This window comes from Zootoca vivipara, chromosome 3 (assembly GCF_963506605.1).
Source record: "Zootoca vivipara chromosome 3, rZooViv1.1, whole genome shotgun sequence".
Taxonomy (NCBI): domain Eukaryota; kingdom Metazoa; phylum Chordata; class Lepidosauria; order Squamata; family Lacertidae; genus Zootoca; species Zootoca vivipara.
In genome coordinates, this window is record NC_083278.1 from 106,576,248 (window position 1) to 106,598,687 (window position 22,440).

The 22,440-nt window shown below is 45.2% G+C and overlaps 1 protein-coding gene across 27 annotated transcripts in view; it reads right to left on the reverse strand.

Annotated features, from left to right (window-relative positions):
- NRXN1 (neurexin 1) overlaps nucleotides 1–22,440 on the reverse strand; it is a 947,796-nt gene that overhangs the window by 23,329 nt on the left and 902,027 nt on the right. For 19 of the 27 annotated variants that reach the window (XM_060273115.1, XM_060273113.1, XM_060273108.1 and 16 more), the window contains one exon: nucleotides 2,816–2,903. In XM_060273115.1, the coding sequence (XP_060129098.1) occupies nucleotides 2,816–2,903 (88 nt within the window). The remainder of the gene's footprint in view (nucleotides 1–2,815; nucleotides 2,904–22,440) is intronic. The other 8 variants (XM_060273114.1, XM_060273111.1, XM_060273112.1 and 5 more) reach the window with 1 other exon arrangement.

Here is a 22,440-nt window from a genome sequence, read left to right on the forward strand (position 1 = left end):
CTAGGCTCTGTGGTTTAGACCACAGTGTCACCCGCGTCCCGTCTTGATGCGTCATAGAAGGTTCTTTTTTTTAACACACACACACACCCCAAATCAATATTTTTAGCATTGTCAGAACTTCAAAATTATTGTTCAAGAAATGGCAATTCATCTGCAACAGATGCAGAAAGGTCTGGTCACAAATATATGTTGTGGCCAGTGGAAAGCTGGGGGGGGGGGGAGAGAAATATTACAAATGTAGCCAAAGGACCAGGATTTAAAAACCCATTACATGTTGCCAGCTCTCAAGGAAGGAAGGAAGGAAGGAAGGAAGGAAGGAAGGAAGGAAGGAAGGAAGGAAGGAAGGAAGGAAGGAAGGAAGGAAGGAAGGAAGGAAGATAGGTTGCCTGGTCACTCAAAAAGAAGGTCAAACAAGGAGCCAAATGATTCCTTTTATTATGTCAGTTGTGTCAGTGGAGCAGGGCAACTGGTTTTCAGCTTCCACAGGCCTGTTCTGGCTGAATTATTGCCTGAGGAAGAGTTCTGTGGAACCCCAAACTCACAGAGTTTATGTTACTGCCACTAGGGCTTCTAGGCTGCTGAACGGAAAATAATAAAGTGCAACTGACTTTTGGGGTTGGTGTGTTGTGCGACAAGCACACAGAGTGCAATGAGATTGAGTGTTTGGGCTGGGGCAGAGGCTCTGTTAATTTCATTGTACACAGGTTGTCATTGACAATAAAAGTATTTTTATTAATTATTATTATTATTATTAGATCCTAGAGTTTGAAGCAGTGCCATGAATCATCAGATTTAGCCTTAGCAGGGAATATCGCCACCATATCATATTGACAGATATTTACAAATATGCACGTGTTTTTGGTAGGTTGGCCAAAGAAGGTGATATTGCAGCTAAGAAGCAATGTTTTGGATGTTGCGCTTCCAACCAGGGTGGAAAAGAAGCCCTGCCAAACTACACTTTGGAAGGTAAAAATATAAGGAGGATCTCTTCTGGATCAACATCCCATCCCTAGAGTCAGATGCTCCTGGGAAGCAGGGCATGAGGACAATATCGCCCCACAGCTGTTGTCCTCCCCACCTCCTAGCAATAGCATTCAGAGGGTGGCCACCCCATTCAGCAGGGAGATTCCATTCCACTATCATGGCCAAAGCACATCGATAGGCCTGCACTTTCTTCCCTCAAACAATTGCGATGCAGCCCGTTTTTTGGCACGGATCGCGTAAGAACATCAGGAGAGCCTGATGGATCCGGCCAATGGCACATCCAGCCCAGCAACCTGCTCTCTCAGTGGCCAAGCAGATGTCTTTGAGAAACTCGCACACAGGACCTGAGCACAGCAGCACTCTCCCCTCCTGCCGCTTCTGGCAGAGGCATACTACATTTGAGCATGGAGTCAGAGGACTCATCTATACAGCTGCAAATAAGACGTTTTAAATGCGTTGTAAAGCGCAATATACAAATGTGACACTAGATGGCGAAAGCAAGCTATGCCCAATTCAATGTGTTTTTTCAAAGCTTTTTTTAAAAAAAATAAAATAAAAAAGCATTTTCATAGCTTTTAAAAAACGTCTATGTAGATTCTGCCATTCCGAGTATAGCCATCGTGGCTACTGGCCACTGACAACCCCCTTCTCCAGATAATGTTATGACCCTTAAGCCACATCTGTTGACTGGTGTCTTCATTTTGGGTTGTTGAGAGCAATGCCCTGACTCAGTATCAAGCACAAATCATGTGTCACCATGTGTCGTGTCCAAAGAACCCTGGAGTCTCAATAAAGTTTATAGTCTTCACTGTTATGAGAAGACATGAAAAAATGTCTCATTTTCCTGTTAAGGTCACAGAGAATCATATCCAAATCCCTCAACTTGGGTCACAGTTCTCTTGCCCTACGAGTCCTGCTGCTCTGCCTTATTTCCCACAACCTGATGACAAGAATGGTGCGGATTTTTCTCTGATTCATCTCTGTAACGAATGCAATAGCTTCTGACATGAGTTGGGTGAACGGATGCATTTCAAAGATGGTGGAAAAAAGAATGAATACCAAGAGTTTGAGTTGACAGTTGAATTTGGCCTCAAGCCATCACAAACACAGATACAAACATCTAGAGAAAGAAATCTGCAACTCTTAGTGTCTACAAAGGAGCAGTGTGTTCCTTATTAGAGTTTTAGAATGTAGCCACACCGGCCACAATTTTTAAAAAACTGTTTCATCCATGAAGATTTCACTGGCAATTTGTCAGGCTGTTTTAAGTTCAGATTGTTGCAAGTGGTTTGGGAGTTACCCAAAGCTTCCTGGCCTACAAAATCTCTTGTTTTTATATATGAAGGTACCTCATCCACAGAACCCCTTAATAAACATGATGCTTGGAGCAAAAAATAAAATGCAATCATAAAGATGTGTTTTTCTGGAATCAATTTTCAAATGCAATTAATTCGCACTTTTTAGCAAGTGCTTCGGGGAACCGTGATAAAGTTTCTAGTCCACATTAAAAGTGTGCCGACACAGAGGCATGTTCAGGTCTCTCCACATGGCCTACTGCAGTTGTGCAGTGCCAAAAAGGAAGGTGAAGATGAAGCTTCAAATATCCTCTGTCTTCTAAACTAGGAATGCGACTATGCTGGTGGTTCAAATCCAGCATCATCTTCTGGAGCTAGAAAGAGACTTGAGTTCTGTCTCTACCACCATCAGAACACTGCAGGTTGAAAGAGAGATTGCTCTTCTTGTCGTTCCTGCAAAGAGGTCGCACCTTTTACTCCCTGCTGCATGCAAAGAATCAAAACAAAAAGGAAAGGAATAAAAAAAGTTGACTAACCTAACCCACCTGAGCTCGGCTCACAGGGATCAATGTCCTCATCGTCGCTGGGACATTCGGCTGAGGCCACCAGGATGTCATCCGTGGTCTGCAAAAGAAAGAAAGAGCCCATTTCAATTAATCAAACCTGCCCAACTAGGTGCTCACCTCTGTCAAACTGCCCAGGTTGGCAGGCACAGGCAGGCATCGACAACCGCAGGAGACTCACAACACTCTGTAAGCTTTTGGCTGTTGTTTTTAGATGGTGATGTCAGTTTCTATTTTTTTTTTTTTTTTACAAAGGATTATGTCAGCGGTCCAGTGGGACAACAGGTCCTGCTCTCTTACCTCTCCGCCTGCAACATCCTTTGTATTCCAATTTTGCTGCTCCTCCTCGGCATCATTTCACAACTTCATCCCTCTTCTTTCCACACCCCTCCCCCAATGATTGGACAACCCACCCCACTACATTGAACAAACCTGTTTCTTCCTCCTCCCTTCCACCCCTTGGGGGAAAAGATCCAGTTCTCAAAACATCTCACCTGTACTTCCTCTCTCACCTGATTCTATCAGCCCCCAACCTGGAAGATGCTGGGGGAAGAAGGAACTGCTTGCCTTCCTACCTCAGGGGCTTTGATTTCTTCATGGCTAACCCACAAGCTCAATGGCAGGGGCTCAAAGCTCCCAAGAACTTGGGGTATTGGCCAGGATTTTTCTGATCCCCTTTTGTCCTGCTTGCAGCTGCTTGCACTGAATCAGAGACAACCATCGCTGCTGCAGGATCTCCCCCTGGCAGTGGTGGCTAATTGGTTAGGGCAAATGGGAGCCCCACTGACCTCAGACAACGGGAGCTCACCCCGTTGAGCTCACTTCTGATCGGCTAGTCCAAGAGGCTCAGTGGTTTAGACCACAGCGCCACCCACACAGCTCTCACCATTAGGATGTTCCTCCTAATATTTTGCCTCCCTGGGCTTTTTGCTGATTCTAACCCGTGCATGGCTTTCAAAAGAAGTCAAGGATGGATCTGACGCCTTCCTCAACTTTAAGTAAGAAGAAAATATGTGCCAGCCGGCAATGTCAATGTCGCTGACAGCAGTTGTTCCCCCTGTGCTTCAATTCCACTCCACCCTCCTTTTTTTTTTAAAAAAAACCCCAAACTGATAGGTGAAAGATGGAAGGAAAATCTGCTTGGCAAAAAAGAAGAAGAATTCTGGTCGCTGTTAGTAGCACCCATGATAAACGCCTATAATTTGCTGGGCAGCTGTTCTGAGTTTTCATTAAAGGGGGATTTAAAAGGCAAAGGAGAACCTCTGTCTTTGCCAGCAGCTTGTAATGAGATGACATACAGAGCGAAATAATCGTAACAACACATGCTTGGATTAGAGTGCCTTTTGGGTGACTGGGCAAATCCATCTTCACATTAGCATCAAACCCTCTTGGATTTTTTCTTTTAAAGAGTTAAATAAGAAAGGCCCGTGTGCCAAGCTGATTTCCATTCCCTGCGGTCTCCCTTCTTTTTGCACAGGGACATTTAAAGCATTCTGGCTTTTTTTTTTTTGGTACCTAATATATGTGTGAATAAGGCACAACACATATTTGTAATATACAGACATAGAATAATAGAATCGTAGAGTCGCAAGGGACCCCAAGGGTCATCCAGTCCAGCCCCCTGCAATGCAGGAATCTCAGCGAAAGCAGCAACGACAGATGGCCATCCAACCTCTGCTTTAAAAACCTCCAAGGAAGGAGATTCCACCACCACTCCACTGTTGAACAGTGAAAAATAGAGAAGAGAAGAAGGAAGTTCTCAGTGACAAAACTTCTCTGACTTTCTTGAAGATTCGGCTTTATAAAGGCTGGAAGACAACACAAAACTCCAGACTTGGAATCTGGCCGTTACTCAAGTGTAAGAGTTTCAAGACTTATCCTTGGACACAACAATGGCAGACACAAAAGGTTGCACTCTTCCACTGCCTCTCAAGACAGACAGATGCCAACAATTTATCTACTTATCTCGTTTATGGCTAATTATTTACTATTTATGATTATTTCTTTACTACACCATGCTGAGAGCCACCTTGGGAGGAAGGTGGGATATAAATGTAATAAATCAATAAAATACTTATTTATTTATTTTTACATTTAATATGCTGCCTTTCCAGCACATGGCAACCTCCTGCACCGTGTGTTATCCTTACAACGACCTTGTGAGGTAGGTCAGGCTAAGAGAGATAATGACTGGCTGAAAGGTCCTCAGCAACACCCCAGCTGTTCTTCTGTTAAATGGGCATTTTGTTGTGTCTATGACATTTCCAGCTGCTTTTAAAATGCTTAATTGCTTAAAAAAATGCTTAATCCCACTTTGATGTTATATATGTATATATTGCAGGCTTCTGGCCTCTATTTGCTGATTCCTCTCCACCCCACCCCCACATGCTTCTTCTCTATCAGAAATAAATATTTAAAATGAGAGAAGCCGCTTAAATCTTTTTGCCTACCTCTTCCTGTTGGAGGCCAGGCATATTACATTCCTGAGCCGTAAAATAAACTTGCTGAAAATGGATACCTGGCTTTAAAAAGAGAGAGGGAGAGAGGGAGGAAGAAGAAAAGAAAATAACCCAAACTGATGGGATTTCTAGAAGAAACCAACAGGGTGTGAAAAATTAGGATGGAGTTCATGTGGGGAGTGGGGAGGGAAGCAAACCCCTAAAATTTCATTTCAGGAGGCTAGATTAACTGAGCAATTTTCTCGCCAAGGCTGTGTAATTTAAATTTAATTTACTGTGTGTGAAGCTGATCTCTCTGACTGTCTGTTGAGACAGTAGTAGAAAGAAAACTCAAATATGTCACATTAATCAATCCTATTCTTCGGCTCCCCCCTCCCTGGAGCTTATAAGCTTCTTCCGAGCAATAAACCACCCCCAACTGCCCATCCCCCAACAAGATTGGGCAGCGGCGGCAGCAGGAGAGGGGGGGGTAAAGATACAGGTCTTCACTATATAACAGCCTCCCCGATTCCTGTGCTTCTGTTAAGGCAGAGAGGGGGAGGCGACCTGATGTAACTTCTCCCATTCCAAGTTGAGGCACTGGAGTCCCATTGAATGGAAATAAAGATATGCACAACACCCACAGCTTCTCTCCCAAGAAAATCAGCCCAACTCTGTGCCCCCCCCCAAAGAAATCTGAAGCCATTCGAGAAAGAGACGGGTCACCTTCACAGGGGAAGAATGGTTTTGGGAAAAATAGAGCGTGATCCAAGGCTTAGCGTTAGTTAAATCCGAAATCATTTCCTAGAGTAGAGGTGGAGAGGTGCAACAAGACCTGAACCAGAAGCTGGTACTCTTCCAGGAGGCTGGGGAAGAAAAGACTGCCCATCATTGCCTTCCCAAAAGCTTGCCTTTTGCTACTGCCAGCCTCCTCTGTGGTAAGGATATGGGAGCCAGCCTGGCAAGAAAGGACCCCTTCCTTCTGAACTGCATTGAACTGGGAGTGCAGCAAGACCAGCAACAGAAGCCTCCTAGTCAGATAACACCTGATTTGCTTTGTAAAAGGTAACAGGACCCCTGACCATTAGGTCCAGTCGGGACCGACTCTGGGGTTGTGGTGCTCATCTCGCGTTATTGGCCGAGGGAGCCAGCATACAGCTTCCAGGTCATGTGGCCGGCATGACAAAACTGCTTCTGGCGAACCAGAGCAGCGCATGGAAACGCCGTTTACTTTCCCGCCGGAGTGGTGCCTATTTATCTACTTGCACTTTGACGTGCTTTCGAACTGCTAGGTTGGCAGGAGCTGGACCGAGCAACGGGAGCTCACCCCGTCGCCGGGATTCGAACCGCCGACCTTCTGATTGGCAAGCCCTAGGTTCTGTGGTTTAACCCACAGCCCCACCTGCTTTGTATTTAGGTGCAAATTGAATAAACGAATGAAAGTAAAATAGATTGGTGCTTTTTTTTGTAATATTGAATTTATTCTATGTGTGTTAGAATTGCTGCAGTTTTGTCATTTTTGGATTTACTGACATGCTCCATGCTCTTTATTTTGTATAATTGGGTTATTTTGGTGTTTCCAATGTTTGCTGTAAGCCGATTTGGGCAAAGCTCATTGTGGTGGGCTCTAACTTGTGGGGTGCCTCAGGGTTCCGTCCTCTTTCCCCAAGCTCTTTAATATCTATATGAAGCCGCTGGGAGAGATCATCAGGGGGTTTGGGCTGGGTATTCACCAGTATGCAGATGATACCCAGCTCTACCTCTCTTTTAAATCAGAACCAGTGAAGGCGGTGAATGTCTTGTGTGAGTGCTTGGAGGTGATTGGAGGATGGATGGCGGCTAACAGATTGAGGTTGAATCCTGACAAGACAGAAGTACTGTTTTGGGGGGACAGGGGGCGGGTGGGTGTGGAGGACTTCCTGGTCCTGAATGGGGTAACTGTGCCCCTGAAGGACCAGGTGCGCAGCCTGGGAGTCATTTTGGACTCACGGCTGTCCATGGAGGTGCAGGTTAATTCTGTGTCCAGGGCAGCTGTTTACCAGCTCCATCTGGTACGCAGGCTGAGACCCTACCTGCCCGTGGACTGTCTCGCCAGAGTGGTGTGTGCTCTAGTTATCTCCAGCTTGGACTACTGCAATGCGCTCTACGTGGGGCTTCCTTCAAAGGTGACCCAGAAACTGCAATTAATCTAGAATGTGGCAGCTAGACTGGTGACTGGGAGTGGCCGCTGGGACCATATAACACTGGTCCTGAGAGATCTGCATTGGCGCTCGGTACGTTTCTGAGCACAATTCAAAGTGTTGGTGTTGACCTTTAAAGCCCTAAACAGCCTCAGTCCTGTATACCTGAAGGAGCGTCTCCACCCCCATCGTTCAGCCCGGACACTGAGGTCCAGCACCGAGGGCCTTCTGGCAGTTCCCTCATTGCGAGAAGTGAGGTTACAGGGAACCAGGCAGAGGGCCTTCTTGGTAGTGGCACCTGCCCTGTGGAACACCCTCCCGTCAGATGTCAAGGAAATAAACAACTGAAGACACCTGAAGGCAGCCTTGTTTAGGGAAGTTTTTAATGTGTGATGGTTTATTGTGTTTTTTATATTCTGCTGGGAGCTGCCCAGAGTGGCTGGGGAAACTCAGCCAGATGGGCAGGGTATAATTATAATTATTATTATTATTATTATTATTATTATTATTATTATTATTAACACCATACATCAATCAACCAGCCTCTGGCTGTGGGGTGAGGGTAGTGGTGGGGTGGGGAAGAAGAGGGCAAATCCCTGCATCCTTGTTCCCCTCCCCACACCTGGCTTCACACTTTCTTTGACTATATTCCACCCACCCTGGAACAGTTCCCTGATAATGACTCTTGCTTGGCTGGAAGGAGAAAAAGGTAATATTGACATTCATGGCTCCACCCACCTTTGCTTCTGGCTCCAACCATCCCTGGCAGGTTCCCCCACCCCCAAGATATTAGCTCAGAAGGGAACTTGACCCTTCAGCTGAAAAGGTTTTCCCACCCCTGACCTAGAGCACCAAGGCTGAGGTCTTTTAACATATGAAAGGTATTTCATTCTCCGGAGGGAACATTACCATAATGAGAAAATTATCAGTATTATATTTCTTCCTTAAGTGCAGGAATTTGAGAGTGCCTCCTGCCTAGAAAACCAGACCAGACTGCCTTCTCACTCCCTGGCCACTTAACACATTAGGCCACAAGTGGAAATTAATGCAACTTTCTCTGTCTGCCTCTCTCTTTCCACCCACATCGTCCTGCCTGGACACTGAGGTCCAGCTCCGAGGGCCTTCTGGCCATAGCTGCCAAGTTCTCTCCTTTTTAAAGGGAAATTCCCTTGTCCTGAATAGGCTTCCTCGCGAGAAAAGGGAAAACTTGACAGCTATGCTTCTGGCGGTTCCCTCCCCGCGAGAAGTGAGGTTACAGGGAACCAGGCAGAGGGCCTTCTCAGCAGTGGCACCCACCCTGTGGAACGCCCTCCCATCAGATGTCAAGGAAATAAACAACGATCTGACTTTTAGAAGACACCTGAAGGCAACCCTGTTTAGGGAAGTTTTTCATGTTTGAGGTTTTATTCTATTTTTAGTCCTCTATTGGGAACCGCCCAGAGTGGCTGGGGAAACCCAGCCAGATGGGGAGGGTATAAATAATAAAATTATTATTATTATTATTAATTGCCACCGCCAATGAGCCATGAAATTCCGCACCCTTAACAAAACTACAGTTCCCGGGATTCTTGAGGGGAGAGGAGCCCTGACTGCTAAAGTGCTATAAGGGTTATCTAAATAGGTGTCCACGCAGGGATCCTGGTGAAACATTGGTTGTGCCACACGTTAAAGCAGAGAACCCAGCACATGGCATGGCAAGTGTCCTTGGGGCAGCTAATGGAAACCATAATCTCATGGCATCATGGAACTGTAGCGTTGGAAGGGACCACAAGGGTCATCTAGTCCAACCCCAATCAACGCAGGTCTCTCAACTAAAAGCATCCATGACAGATGGCCATCCAACCTCTGCTTAGAAACCTCCAAGGAAGGTCACTCCTCCACCTTCCAAGGGAGTCCGTTCCATGGTTGAACAGCAATCTCCGCCAGAAATTGCAATACAATCATACCTTGGTTTAAGTACGCTTCGGTTTGAGTACTTTCAGTTTAAGTACTCCATGGACTGTCTGGAACGGATTAATCGACTTTCTATTACTTTCAATGGGAAAGTTCACTTCAGGTTAAGTACGCTTCAGTTTAAATACTGTACTCCGCAGACTGTCTGGAACAGATTAATCCACTTTCCATTACCTTCAATGGGAAAGTTTGCTTCAGGTTAAGTACGCTTCAGTTTAAGTACAGACTTCCAGAACCAATTGTGTACTTAAACCGAGGTACCACTGTAAATAAATAGGCTAAAATCACAGTCTTAAAACCCGGGACAAAATAAAAGATCCAGAGCAAGAGAAAAAAAAAACTGGCTGTAAAATATCAACTGTAAGGGACTAGCTGGATGAGGAAGAATGGTGTCCCCCCCCCCAAGAGCCCCCCTAGGGAAGGCAGAAAAGAAGAAGACTTATGGTAGACTTATGGTGGGACACTGGGGAGCAGCCTGGGGGTGAGCTGGGAGGTGCTAGAAGCAGGGGGGCGGGGTTCAGAAAAAGGAGAACATTCCAGGACAGAGCTAGAGGCTGAGAGTCACAGTGTGACCACAGTCTCAGAGAGGAGTCAGAGGTTGCCCCTGCTACCCAGAAGCAGGACAGTCCCGGAGTCTCACTCGAGGACAGCTCTGCATACTGCTGAGCAAGGAGCCAGACAGGCCCAGAGGTATAAATACCTCGTCCCAGTCTTCGTCTGCTGGGGAGGGATCCGGAGTTGAGTCAAGAGGGGGAAGTGGTCCGTTTCAGCAATGTCTCAAGCTGAATGAGTCGAGCCAGAGGAACTCTTCTGTGTTGTTACTTTCTGTGAATAAAAGCATTTCGTGTCTCAAGCTCTTTCCTTCCCTGTGGATGAGCTGCACTTGCCTGACATCTCCTTGACATCAGCTAACCTCAAACTCCTCCCCATCCCTCAAGTCATTTGGAATAAAAGGTTTTGTTTATAAAGTTTTTTCTTACACTGGGAGAAAGGGATCCAGCTGGGTGCAATTGGGGAGAATTTCATCAGATGAGGGCCTTTGTCCTCATCAATCAAAAATGGAAAACATGCATTGGACTGGACCTTCCTCAGAGATTCTTATTTTATGGTGAGGCCCCTTGATATTTACTAATATCCAGTAGCAATGGTTTTTTCCGATGTGGCCCTTGCTGCTCATTAAAGATGCCTTTCTTATGAATCTGGGCCATGTTCCATTTCTTCAGCAGCAGCAGAAGGAAATCGCGTTAGGCTGATTAATGTGCAAAGCAGCTTTCTCTTCATCTCAGAAATCCCCTTCAGAAATCTGAGCACTCATTTGTTTTTCCTTGGAATTGGCCCTACACCTCAGAGTTATTTAAAATGCACACGTTACAGTGACTAATGTGTTCAAACTAAGGAAACCTAAATGGGAATTTAAAACCAAAGTGCTTGTTTTTACTCCAAATGAAAACGAGCCTTGGAATTATGTCAGAAGGATGAAAATAATAGCATTATTTAAGAGAGCGTGGAGTGGTTTGGATGTGATGCTAAATCATAGTTTAGCATTACAGGAATGATCCAAGTTGAGGCTTAGGCCGGGCATAGGCAAACTCAGCCCTCCAGATGTTTTGGGACTACAACTCCCATCATCCCTAGCTAACAGAACCAGTGGTCAGGGATGATGGGAGTTGTAGTTGTAGTCCCAAAACATCTGGAGGGCCGAGTTTGCCTATGCCTGGCCTAAAGCTTGTAGGTTCTTTCTGCCCCTGCCATGCTCTGGTATGGACAGTGCTATTTTTCTAGAAAAAGAGGTGCCAGAACTCACCATGAACATCTCCCTAGTGCCTCTCTTACAAGGGCACTGGCACCCACTTGAGAGTTGCTGGAAGTGAAAAAAAAAAGCTCTGGGTATGGACATGAGGAAGCTTCTGCTTCTAGCCTAGATTAACCACGCCTTTCTGTGTCATCTAAACCCAACTGCTTTTGCTTAATCTAAGTTGTGGTTTTCTGAAGTAGAGCAAACTCCAAACGATAGTTTAAGAAGCTGGCTTTGTTTTAACAAACCATGGTTAGCGTTAACCTCATGTTAGGGTTTGGATGTAATGGATGTAAGACTGCAGTTAATCTAAAGGAAAAGCTTCAGATCTCTTCCTTGTGGTTGAGCCCGGGGACGGAAAAGGAGAAAGTGTGCAAGCCTAAGGTCCACTGCAGCTCTTCCTTGTAACACTAAACCATGGTTTATCACTCCATGTCAACTTTCCTGATGTCTACCAGGTTCTTTCCACTTTACACATACCGTATTTCTCCGAAAATAAGCCATACCCCGAAAATAAGCCATACCCCGAAAATAAGCCATACCCCGAAATTAAGCCATAGTGTTAGGCAGTTTAACCTTGTAGGTTAAACTGTACCATACTTAATTAAAAAAATAAGACATCCCCTGAAAATAAGCCACTGTGTTTTTTTTGAGGAAAATAAATATAAGACGGTGTCTTATTTTTGGAAAAACACGGTAGAAATGATAGACAATACTGAGCTAGATGGATCACTGGTCTGATTGTGTATACAACATCTCCCTGTGTTTCTTATTACATGATAATGGGCACCTCCAAAGTAGTACCTCTAACATTGCCAAAGCTCCACAACAGTTATCTTCATCAATACTGCCATGGTTTCCTTTTTCCTTTTTTTGGAAGTATGGGAGAAAGGAATGAGGAAAGAAAAAGGAAAGGTGAGGATGAAGTCAAGAACTTCACGACATTGCATCTACAATTTCCCAAACACCCACTTTGCTAAGGGTGTAATTCGCCTATCATTCTGACACTTGATAGCAATTTCCCCATCGATTTTGATAGCTCTGAACGGCGGCTATTTAATAAAAACTGATCGATGGCCGGTCTGCTGTACTTTTTGAGCCATATACTTAGAAACATTTGTACGCAGGGAGTGTTTGGTGCCCATTCATTTGGCATGTGCAATTCCCATTAAAGTTAATGGGAGTTAGGCACACATGCACTGAAATGGAGGCCGCATTTAATTGCCTCCCAATTAGAAGCACAAGCTTCATTAGGCCTACTGCTTTGGTAAAACACATATTTGATGAAACAGCTTCTGCTGCTGGAAAGTTTTCAGCCAGGTGTTAGTGCAATCAGGGTTTTATTTCATCCAAACAGCTCTCCTCTTTCAATTCTTTTTTTAAACAACAACAACAACAAAGAACTAAGCTGCATTGCAAATTGGTTATTTGGAAAGCTAATTTGAGGTCCTACTTAGCTAAAATCTGTTCCATATGACCTTTGCAGGGAAACAATTTTGCCCCTAGAATCATGCTGCAAGACCAGTTTGCATCCTATATTACTTTTCTTCTTCTTTAACCGATAATCAATAGGTTCTAAGCCTCCTTGGTGGGGGAAATAAATATATAACTTTGTGCCAATCCATCTCCAATCAGCTCTAGGCAATATAGGTAGTCAATCAGGGCCGGCCCATATATGAGGCAAGGTGAGGCAATTGCCTTGGGTGGCAGGGTCCACGGGGGATCCTTATGTAGATCTTTATTCACCCTTGTTCCTGTTGTAGATCTCCACTCACCCCTTCAACCCTAGTGCGGAGGGTGACACCATTTTGTGGTTCGCCTCAGGCAACAAAATGTATTGGGCCAGCCTTGTGATGGGAGTCCAACATCTGAGAGTCAGTATGGTGTTAGTGGTTGGAGTGCTGGACTGACATACAGGATTAAAGGTAAAGGTAAAGGGATCCCTAACCATTAGGTCCAGTCGCGGACGACTCTGGGGTTGCGGCACTCATCTCGCTTCTGGCGAACCAGAGCAGCGCATGGAAACGTTGTTTACCTCCCCGCCAGAATGGTACCTATTTATCTACTAGCACTTTGATGTGCTTTTGAACTGCTAGGTTGGTAGGAGCAGGGACCGAGCTCACCCCATCGCGGGGATTTGAACTGCCGACCTTCTGATCGGCAAGCCCTAGGCTCAGTGGTTTAACCCACAGTGCCACCCACGTGGTACAGGATACCAGGGTTCAAATCCCCACTTAGCCACGAAGCTTGACTTTGGGCTGTTCCTCAGCTCTTAGCCTAACTCTCTTCATAAGGTCATTGAGGAGGGGGAAGACATGCGCATGTCACCTTAATCTCCCTAGAGGAAAAGCAATAAATTAAAATAACTGCAAACATCTGGAGGGTCACAGGTTTTCCCCATCCCCATGAAATCCCATTTCCCCACTAATTAAGTAATTGCTAGAAAATGAATTCCAAAAAAGGCTACCTGTCTTCCATGGGGTGCATTTTCCCTCCCACAATGCATTGCTTTTTCTTTTTCCTTTCTCTCACTCTTGCAACAGGGCAACTGTGCTCCAAATGAATGGGGCAATTTGGCTCTGTTTTCCCCAAAGAATTCTGGAAACCATTACTTGCAACAGAGCTGTTAGGCAGTGGAATGGATTCTCTTGAGAGCTTGTGGACTCTCCTTTGTTGTTGGTTTAAAAGTAAAGGTTTGATGGCCACCTGTCATGGGTGCTTTAGTTGAGATTCCTGCATTGCAGGGGGTTGTACTAGATGGCCCTCGGGGGTCCCTTCCAACTCTGGGTTCTATGGTTCTGCGCTGAGAATTGTTAGGAGACTCCTGCTATCACCCTTGCAGAACTACAACTCCCAGGGTTCCCAGGGAAGAAGGATCTGGCACTTGTGTTCAGATGTGCTCATTGTTGTGCAAACAGTCTTTGGCCAATTGGAATCAGATTGTCCATAAAAAAGAAAATTCAGTTTGAACAAAAAATTGTGTGAATCTGTTGTTGTTGTTGTTGCTCTCTCTCTCTCTCTCTCTCTCTCTCTCTCTCTCTCTCTCTCTCTCTCTCTCTCTCTCTCTCTCTCTTACACACACACACACACACACACACACACACACACGTGCACAAAGACAAAAAACAATTCTTTGGCTTCTAACAGTATCACTACACTGGATTTCAACATGGGTATGCATCTTGTTTCAATAATTGAAAGGAACTGCAGGTGTGAACCTGAGGGGAAAAGACCTTGGAAATTCTTACAATGTTGCTATAGCAATAGCTTAGGAAAATATCTCTGATCTTCATTGTAGCTCTCGAGTATGCAGCTGAGTACAAGCACGGAGGTGCCCTATCACTGGCTATACAATGTCTGCAGCTTACTACACAGAGATAAGGCTTGCAAATTACTGCTGCTATAACTTAAGGCTTCGGATAACCGGTGATGGAACAAAAAATAATAATAATTCAATTTATTCTTCTGAATTTCCTTAACGCTACGCTGCTTTTCTTTTTCTTTTTAGACCAGGGCTTTCAATGACCCCATTTATTGCTGCATTAAAAGGAATGGGGGGGGGGCTGCTTAAAAAGCAAGCAAAGCATTATTATTTTTATTCTTCTTGGCTTTATTATGCATAGCTAACAAATGGCATGGAAAACGCTGCCTCCGCTGAAAACGCTAGGAACGCCAAAGCAAAAATAGAAAACATACCAATAGCTCCTGTGGTGGCAGAGCGGTGCCACCCTTCTGATATTGGCATCCATGTAGCTTATCTGGGTGGCACTGGAAGGAGGCAGGTGCAGCAGCAAGGTTGGGACTGGGGAGAAGGGGAGCTGGGCTGGCTCTGCCAGTGTGTCCAAGGCAGCTCCAAGCTTGCCACCCAACTGGCTCTACCCTAGTGCCATCCAGATATACTGAGTCATAGAATCATAGAATCATAGAGTTGGAGGAGACCACGAGGGCCATCCAGTCCAACCCCCTGCCAAGCAGGAAACACCATCAAAGCATTCTTGACATATGCCTGTCAAGCCTCTGCTTAAAGACCTCCAAAGAAGGAGACTCCACCACACTCCTTGGTAGCAAATTCCACTGCTGAACAGCTCTTACTGTCAGGAAGTTCTTCCTAATGTTTAGGTGGAATCTTCTTTCTTGTAGCTTGAATCCATTGCTCCGTGTCCGCTTCTCTGGAGCAGCAGAAAACAACCTTTCTCCCTCCTCCATATGGCATCCTTTCATATATTTGAACATGGCTATCATATCACCCCTTAACCTTCTCTTCTCCAGGCTAAACATACCCAGTTCCCAAAGCCGTTCAATGCTGTCAGGTGGAGAAGCCATGGGAGTCAATGCTGGGATGAAAGCTCTGCCTAAGCACAGGAGGCACCACTGAAATAGAGGGCATAAGAACACAAGAAGGACCTGCTGGACCATCTTGACCGGCATCCCGTTGGCCAACCACATGCGCTTGGGATGGACATGGTAAAGGTAAAGATAAAGGACCCCTGGGTGCTTAAGTCCAGTCAAAGGCGACTATGGGGTTGCGGTGCTCATCTCGCTTTAAGGCTGAGGAAGCCAGCGTTTGTCCACAGACAGCTTCCCGGGTCATGTGGCCAGCATGACGAAGCCACTTCTGGTGCAATGGGACACCGTGATGGAAATGCCGTTTACCTTCCTGTCACAGTGGTACCTATTTATCTACTTGCACTGGCCTGCTTACGAACGGCTAGGTTGGCAGGAGCTGGGACAGAGCAGTGGGAGGTCACCCTGTTGTGGAGATTTGAACCACCGACCTTCTGATCAGCAAGCCCAAGGCTCAGTGGTTTAGAGCACAGTTCCACCCACGTCCCAAGCTGGACATGAGCACATCAGCAATCTCACTACCTGCAGATTCCAGCAACTGGCATTCAGAAGCATAAACAAGCATTCTGGAGAGTAACCAAGATCCTTGATACTCAGGGGATCTCGAGTAGGGATGTTAGGGAATTCTGACAGAAAGGGAAACAGGGGAGGAAAATGATGTCCACTTGTGCTCCCAAGTAACTGGTATTCAGAGGCATATTGTCTCCAATAGTGGAGGGAAAACACAACCATCATGACTTAGTTACCACTGATATCCTCCATGATTTTGTCTAGTCTTCTTCTTCTAAAGCCATCCAAGTTGTTTGCTATCACTACATCTTCTGGGAGCAAATTTCATAGTGTAACTATGCATGTTAAGTGCTTCCTTTTGCCTGTCCTGAATCTTCTTACTCCACAAGAACAGGCATGGCTTTCGCCAGTGCTGAGGACAGCAGCAAAGAAGTTTGCTGCAGAAGGATCCACTGGAGTAACAAAGTACTGTATCCCAGATGAAGCCACGGGAGATCCAAACCGGCCCTACATTGGCTTACTGATATACCAAAAAGTAGCACTTTAACATTCACTTCCCTGCATCAATTGCTTCTCCACCTAACAGCCTCTGTGTACTTGCAGCATCCCCCATCAGCCTCCATGCCAACAATGGAAATGTTGCCGTTCTTTTCTTTGTGCCTTTCAAAGCTTCTTCAGTGGCAATGCTTGAAGTAATTGCACGAGATGCAACATAATTATTCATGCAAATTGCCTTTCAGAGATTTCAAAACCTATTTCATTAAATGTGTATGAGCGGAGCAGAATGGCTTATTAGCACACACAAACTGGCGGTCTTCAAATATGCCAACCAATTTGCACTGTGTTTCTAGGTGGAATGGAATAGCATATTTTGAGTGGATTACTGGGCTAATCAGAGTTAATCCATCCTAGATGGGGAGCAGCTATCCTTTGGCAGCCTTTGAGCAAAAAAACCCAAAGTACAGCTGTTGAACATCCCTGATGCATTTCATGTTAGCTTTCATGATATCATTGCAACCTTCCTCTACAACATCTTTCATTTATGACAGGGTTTCCCAAACTCGGATCTCCGGCAGTGTTTGGACTACAACTCCCATCATCCCTAGCTGGAAGGGCCAGTGGCCAGGGATGATGGGAATTGTAGTCCAAAAAAGCTGGAGACTAAAGTTTGGGATACCCTGATCCAAAAGAAGGGTGGCGCTATTTGAAGGCTGGTTTTACCCAAGCATGTAAGAACCCATGAAAAGCCTGCAGGATCAGCATCCTGTTTTCACAGTGTCCAACCAGATGCTTGCAGGAAGCCTGCAAGCTGCACATGAGGGCAACTCTGCCCACCTGTGATGCCCATCGACTGGCATGATGCCCCCGGCAGAGGAGGTAGAATATAAAATACACACCAATGTCCCTGTTTCCCCCTTTAAAATATTGGAGAGTGTGTCTCGCGTGCTTTGAATCTTCATTTAGATAAATTAAGGGAACTTTCACAGGGATGGAGAAGATCACTAAATGCCTGCAGGTGAACTAATGTCAGTGAACTAATGGAAGAAGCAAAGATCACCAGTGTTGAAGCAAATAATAATAATAATAATAATTTATTATTTATACCCTGCCCATTATTCTTCAACATCAACTTCATTGGACTGGTCATGTTGTTCGGAAGCCTGATGATTGTCTTCCAAAGCAACTACTCTATTCCGAACTTAAAAATGGAAAGTGTAATGCCGGTGGTCAACAAAAGAGGGTTAAAGACTCTCTCAAGGCAAATCTAAAAAAAATGTAGTATAAACACCGACAAGTGGGAAACACTGGCCTGCGAGCGCTCCAGTTGGAGAATAGCCTTTACCAAAGGTGTCATGGACTTTGAAGACGCTTGAACTCAGGACGCAAGGGAGAAACGTGCTAAGAGGAAGGCACGCTTGGCAAACTCTCACCGTGATCAACTCCCATCTGGAAACCTATGTCTCCACTGTGGAAGGACGTGTGGATCCACAATTGGCCTCCACAGTCACTTACGGGCTCACTGTTAAGACTGTGTTTATGGATACTAGGATTAAAACTGGACTGCTGACTACGGAACTTGCTGGATTGGGGGGTTGTAGCCGGAAATCGGGGATGAAAGGTTAGATTGGGAATAGTTATAGTTTTAAAAGTGAATCGATTTTGGAAAAAGGTGAAAATATGGAGGCTTATAGAGGGGGTAAAATTAGGCACGGGAAGAAAAAATGGGAGTTTGATTTTTCAGTGATTTGGATATTAGGTGAAAATGATAATAGCTAAGGTTTAAAGTAGTATAAGGTATAAAGGTAATTATCTTATAGAATAAGAAACTGTTGAAGAGGATAAAAAAGGGATGAAAACCGGGGAAGGGGGGAGGTTGGGGAAGCCCACAAAATATGGTTTATCAATTATGAATGGAAAAAAGATTATTTTTGTTTTGCTTTGTTTTTCCTTTTTTGTCTTTTTCTTTCTTTCTCTTTTTCTTCTTTATTTTTTATTTTTTATTTTTTGGTATGAGAATAGATGGTTGGATGGATGACTTCCTGCGTACTGCCCTGGTTTCCTGGAGCTCTCTGGTGGCAGGGGGGGGGCTTTGGGGGCAGGGGAGGGGGAGGGGGACAGAAATCCAACCATAAAATGGACCATCTCTGACTGTTCACCTGCGTGGGATACTTCTGTGGCAGAGGAGGACCCATGGAGGGGGGTGGGAAGAAGGTGGAAAAGGTGTTTATGTATGTACCGTTTTTTTGTAATTTGTAAAATCAATAAAAATTATGTTTTTTTTTTTAAAAAGACCGTGTTTATGGAAGACAATCTTACTCGGCTACGAGTGATCGCCAAAGAAGAAGATCAGGCAAGCAACATGCAGGCATTACAAGAACATAAGAGGAGTCTGCTGGATCAGGCCAATGGCCCACTTCTTCCAGCATCCTGCTCTCACAGTGGTCAACCAGAAGACTACGGGAAACCAGGAAGCAGGATTCAAGCACAAGAGCCCTCTCCCCTCTTGCAGTCTAGTCCAGGCAGTCTGCTCTCCCAGTGGCTGCCAAGATTCCTGTGGGAAAACTTCCAGGAAGGACCAGAACACTCTCTCTTCCTGTGGTTCCCAGCGGCTGATATTCAGAAGCATTGCTGCCTCTGAGCAAAAGACAGCAGCTGCTCCATTATAGGCATCAAGCAGCGTAGCAAATGTTTTCTAAAAGATGCATTCCAAGTGGATCAGCTTGGGAAGCTTTTACAAGATTATGCTAATAATTAAACCTTCCGCCGAATGTATCGATTTTGTACTTTAGAAAGGCGGCCTCCATGCGCATCCGTCAAAGCGCCGAGGATCTTGAATGCAAATAGGAAAGCCAGGCAAAAAAGCGCCGTGTCTCTTTGCACATCCCAAATCTGAAAAAGCTGCGGAGGGAGCCTCAAAGATGTGATTATGATTTGCGCATGCTGGAGTGGCAAGCTAGGGCTTCTCACCAAATCACTTCCAATTACCGTACGGGAAGCACTTGTGGCCTCCGTCCCTTTATTAAGTGTTTTAGCGTAAGTAGCAATAAGGATAATTTTCCTGCATTTTACTTACCATAAATCTGACCTTAGCCATAACAGCCCGGAACACCTGACGTCAGTACATGAGCGGCAATGGATTTGGTTGGCTCAGAGTTTACGCTGAAGAATCCAAATATTATTCTTAACTTATGACCTGCTTCTCTCAGCCAGAGATAGAGCCCATTTAAATCCCACATCATTCGAACAGAAGAAGGTTTAGCAGTTGTTCATCTGCCTTCCTGAAATCAATGAGACTTAAAAGTGCTGAACTTTGGCTGGGTCAAGTCTATTCTTTTGATCAGTGGCTAAAGAGCGGGCGAGGGGAATCTATGCCCCTCCAGATTTTGCTGAACTGCAACTCCCCTCGCCCCTCACCATCGACCATGCTTGCGAGGGCTTATGGGAGTTGTAGGTCAGCAGCGTCTAGCGGTACAAATGTCCGTCACCCTGCTATATGACATCCTGCTTTTGAATCTTGAAGCACATCTTGCAAAATGTATCCCTTCTGCTTCAAATGGCAGGGAAGTTTAAGGAGGTACAGTCCAAAACAGAGGGAAAGGTCATTCAGTGTGTTTTTTGCACCCTATCCGATTCTCCCAAACATGCATGTGAATCAGAAGGAAACTCTCTGTGTGCAAAAAAATGCACACCTGCACATATACATTGCACACACACACACACACACACACACACACACACACACACACATCACACACATATACATATAATATAAAAATGCATACAAAATGCATATTTTATAGAAAAATGCATATTAGAAAAATGCATATTTATAGGACAATGCATTGGAAAGCATTAGAAATGCTTTTTTTAAAACTGTTTCCATCAAATGAATCGAAAGCATTGGAAAATGTATATTTTACTGCATGCGAAATGCATAGAATTTAATTGTAGACTTTCATACCTTTTCAAAAAAAGAAAAAGCACAATAAAAGAAGAGAAATTAGGCTGCTCAATGTGTTCCTAACCCAAAACATATTGCTTTAACACAAGCAATAGGAGAGGATTCTCCACTATACCTGAGGACAACTGGCTAGCTAAGTTAGTGTAGGGCAGGCCATGTGGCAAAGACATATTTGCCTTGCAGCATCTCGCTGCGGCTCCCCACCTCCCAGCATCTGCTGTCTGAAGGAGCTCGTTCACTTCGCCTAACAGTAGGGCCAGCCCTATCCTTCATCAGCAATGCCAGGGCAGTTCACAACAATACTATGCAAAACAAATGCCATTCCAATGAAGTCAGCATACTAAAATAGAATAATACACATTGTAATCCACAATAGACAGGCTGCAAACAACCCAGACTCAGTATTAACAGCCCACAAATTACCATTTCTGACAAACGTCCCATCTGCCCGCTCAACAGGCAGCATGACAGAAAAAGAAGGAGACCCAATAATTCAATTTAAATGCACCTGGAGGTGTAAGGAGGGTGAATATTTGGTTCAGCCTATATTGCTCAAGATTTTCTTTATGCAATGAAGCAATCTTAATTGAGATTTTACATATGTTTGCTTCGTTTCAGCAGAGAGTGTGTGGGGAAAAAATGTGGCTGAGAAGCAGGGAGAAAAGTTCCACAGCTAATTAAAAATGGTTAACATTTAGGTGTTGGAAACAATAACCTGTCATGGACCTATCAGCATGAATTCTCCCACAAAGCCTTGCTTGGTTTCACAGATAAACCTGTTGTTCTGTACTATCCCATGGCACCAATTAAAAAATTAATTTGCTCTAAGAAGCAACCGTACCTGCCGAACAGGATAATGGCTTGGTATTCAAACCTTTTTGTTCCGCGCGCAGCGCGCTATAAAACAAGGCTGGCTTCTTTAATGTTAGTTCCTGGAGCGCTGGGTGGAGAGCTGTCCTCAGCATTTCACAGCTGCTTGCCCAAGATTTATGATTATGGTGCCTGAGATTAAGTCGGGAGACTGACTCGAAGCCAGTTATGAAGCAGATGTTCACAACTGGCTGCAGATTCTAGAGAGGCGACCGTCATTTATCCGAGGCAAACCAGAGCCCTGATCACGCAGGGAGGGATTGCGGAGAAAAGCACATTGTTGAACTGTGGAATTCGCGGCCACAAGTTCTGATAATGGGCGCCAACGGATGACTTTAAAAGCCAGGTTAGATGTATCTGCAGATGACAAGCAGCCGGGGATAAAGTGGCAGGGCCGTGCCACTCACCCAACATCTAGCCAGCTCAGCAGGATGGAGAAGGGGAGAAACACGGTTGTGGCAATGTTGGTGTGGTGCAAATGCAATGGCAGGAACCATCCTGCATGTTTGTACCACCCCAACCTCACCACTACCACACTACTCCCTGCTCTCTATCCCAGTGTGTTGCATCAATTCAGCTGGATGCTGGCCTGGTGTGTGCCCCAGTCCACCACCCTGTCCAGTACTGAGGATAAGCCCATCATTGGTGACCAGCACAATCTCCGGTTGTGCACACAGTCTGTCTGTAGGCTTCCCACAGACATCACGTTGGCTAGAGTTCATTACAGGATGCTGGACTGGATGGGCCTTTGGTCTGAGCCAGCAGAGGTCCTACTTATGCTCTTATGATGAGCCATCCAAGAAACGCATGTATGTGTGTGAATCAGGAGTTTCTCTCCAATCTGCCATATACAAGTGACTGGGAGCGGCCGCCGAGACCACATAACACCGGTCTTGAAAGATCTACATTGGCTCCCAGTACGTTTCTGAGCACAGTTCAACGTGTTGGTGCTGACCTTTAAAGCCCTAAATGGACTCGGTCCAGTATACCTGAAGGAGCGTCTCCACCCCTATCGTTCTGCCCGGACACTGAGGTCCAGTACCGAG